The sequence below is a fragment of the Galeopterus variegatus genome, unplaced genomic scaffold (genome assembly GCF_000696425.1).
Source record: "Galeopterus variegatus unplaced genomic scaffold, G_variegatus-3.0.2 Scaffold12944, whole genome shotgun sequence".
NCBI classification, from domain to species: Eukaryota; Metazoa; Chordata; class Mammalia; order Dermoptera; family Cynocephalidae; genus Galeopterus; species Galeopterus variegatus.
The window spans coordinates 34,574-35,611 of NW_007739055.1; the positions used below are offsets into that span (position 1 = coordinate 34,574).

Sequence of the window (1,038 nt, forward strand, 5' to 3'; positions counted from 1 at the left end):
TCGCAGCATGGGCTCCAGGATATGTACCAGGTGACCAAGTAGTGCTTGTCATGGGACAGCAGGTTGTTGAAGAACCAAGAGAGGAAGCACAATTCTGCATGGAGAGGAGGATCAGGATCGACCTAGCAGAAGTGGAGAAGGAAAGGGAAGCTCTTGGGTGGGGAGCACACAGCAGGGCAGGTGCAGGGAGAGGGGAGCAGGTGGCAGGGCAGGTGCAGGGAGAGGGGAGCAGGCGTCGGGGCAGGTGCAGGGAGAGGGGAGCAGGCAATGGGGCAGGAGCCCCAGGGCATGTTATTCACTGATCATCCATTTCTCCTTTTCTCCTGCCATGGTTTGGATGTTTGTCCCCTCCAAACTTATGATCAAATTGAAGGGCCAGTGGCATGGTATTAAGAGTTGGAACCTTTAAGAGGTGATTAGGCCATGAGAGCTCCTCCCTTGGGTGGGTTCGGTGCTGTTCTACAAGAGCGAGTTCAGCCCCCTCCCGCCCCCTCTTGCCCCCTGGCCTTCAGCCCTGTCATGATGCAGCAAGAAGGCCCTCGCCAGGGCCGGCACCTTGATATCGGACTTTGCAGCCTCCAGAACTGTGAGGCAATACATTTCCGATTACTGGGAGTCACGCAGTCTCAGGTATTCTGCACAGAACGGACTAAGAAGCTCCCTACTCTTCTTTTTTAAGTCGTGCTCCTCCCCCTCATTCCAGGACATTTATTCTAGTGTCCACTCTCCCAGGCACCTGTTCAGCAAGCATTCCGAGCCCTGCTCTGGCCAGTCCCTCAGGACTCAGCCTGGTTCCCGGCCTCCTGTCTGCTGGGGAGGGCTACAGAGCTGCACTGTCCTATGAGGGCCATTGGCCACACATGGATACTGAGCACTTGAAATGTGGCTCGTCTGAAGTGAGACCTGCAGCCTGTGAAATGCACAGCTCATTTCAAAGACTCACAATGCAAATGAAAAGAACGTACACTCTCTCGTGAAGAATGTTGTGTTACTTATATGTTGGAATCATGTTAGGTATACTGGACTAGATGAATTATT

General features: G+C 53.5%; 1 protein-coding gene across 1 annotated transcript in view; it reads right to left on the bottom strand.

Moving 5' to 3' along the window:
- The window catches only part of LOC103581392 (DNA dC->dU-editing enzyme APOBEC-3A-like), an 8,350-nt gene extending 7,750 nt beyond the window's left edge, over nt 1–600 (bottom strand). Inside the window, exons 1-2 of the mRNA XM_008563237.1 lie at nt 556–600; nt 5–122 (exon numbers count right to left, since the gene is read on the bottom strand). Coding sequence (XP_008561459.1) covers nt 5–122; nt 556–600 — 163 coding nt within the window. The remainder of the gene's footprint in view (nt 1–4; nt 123–555) is intronic.
- Between the last annotated feature and the right edge of the window lie 438 nt (nt 601–1,038).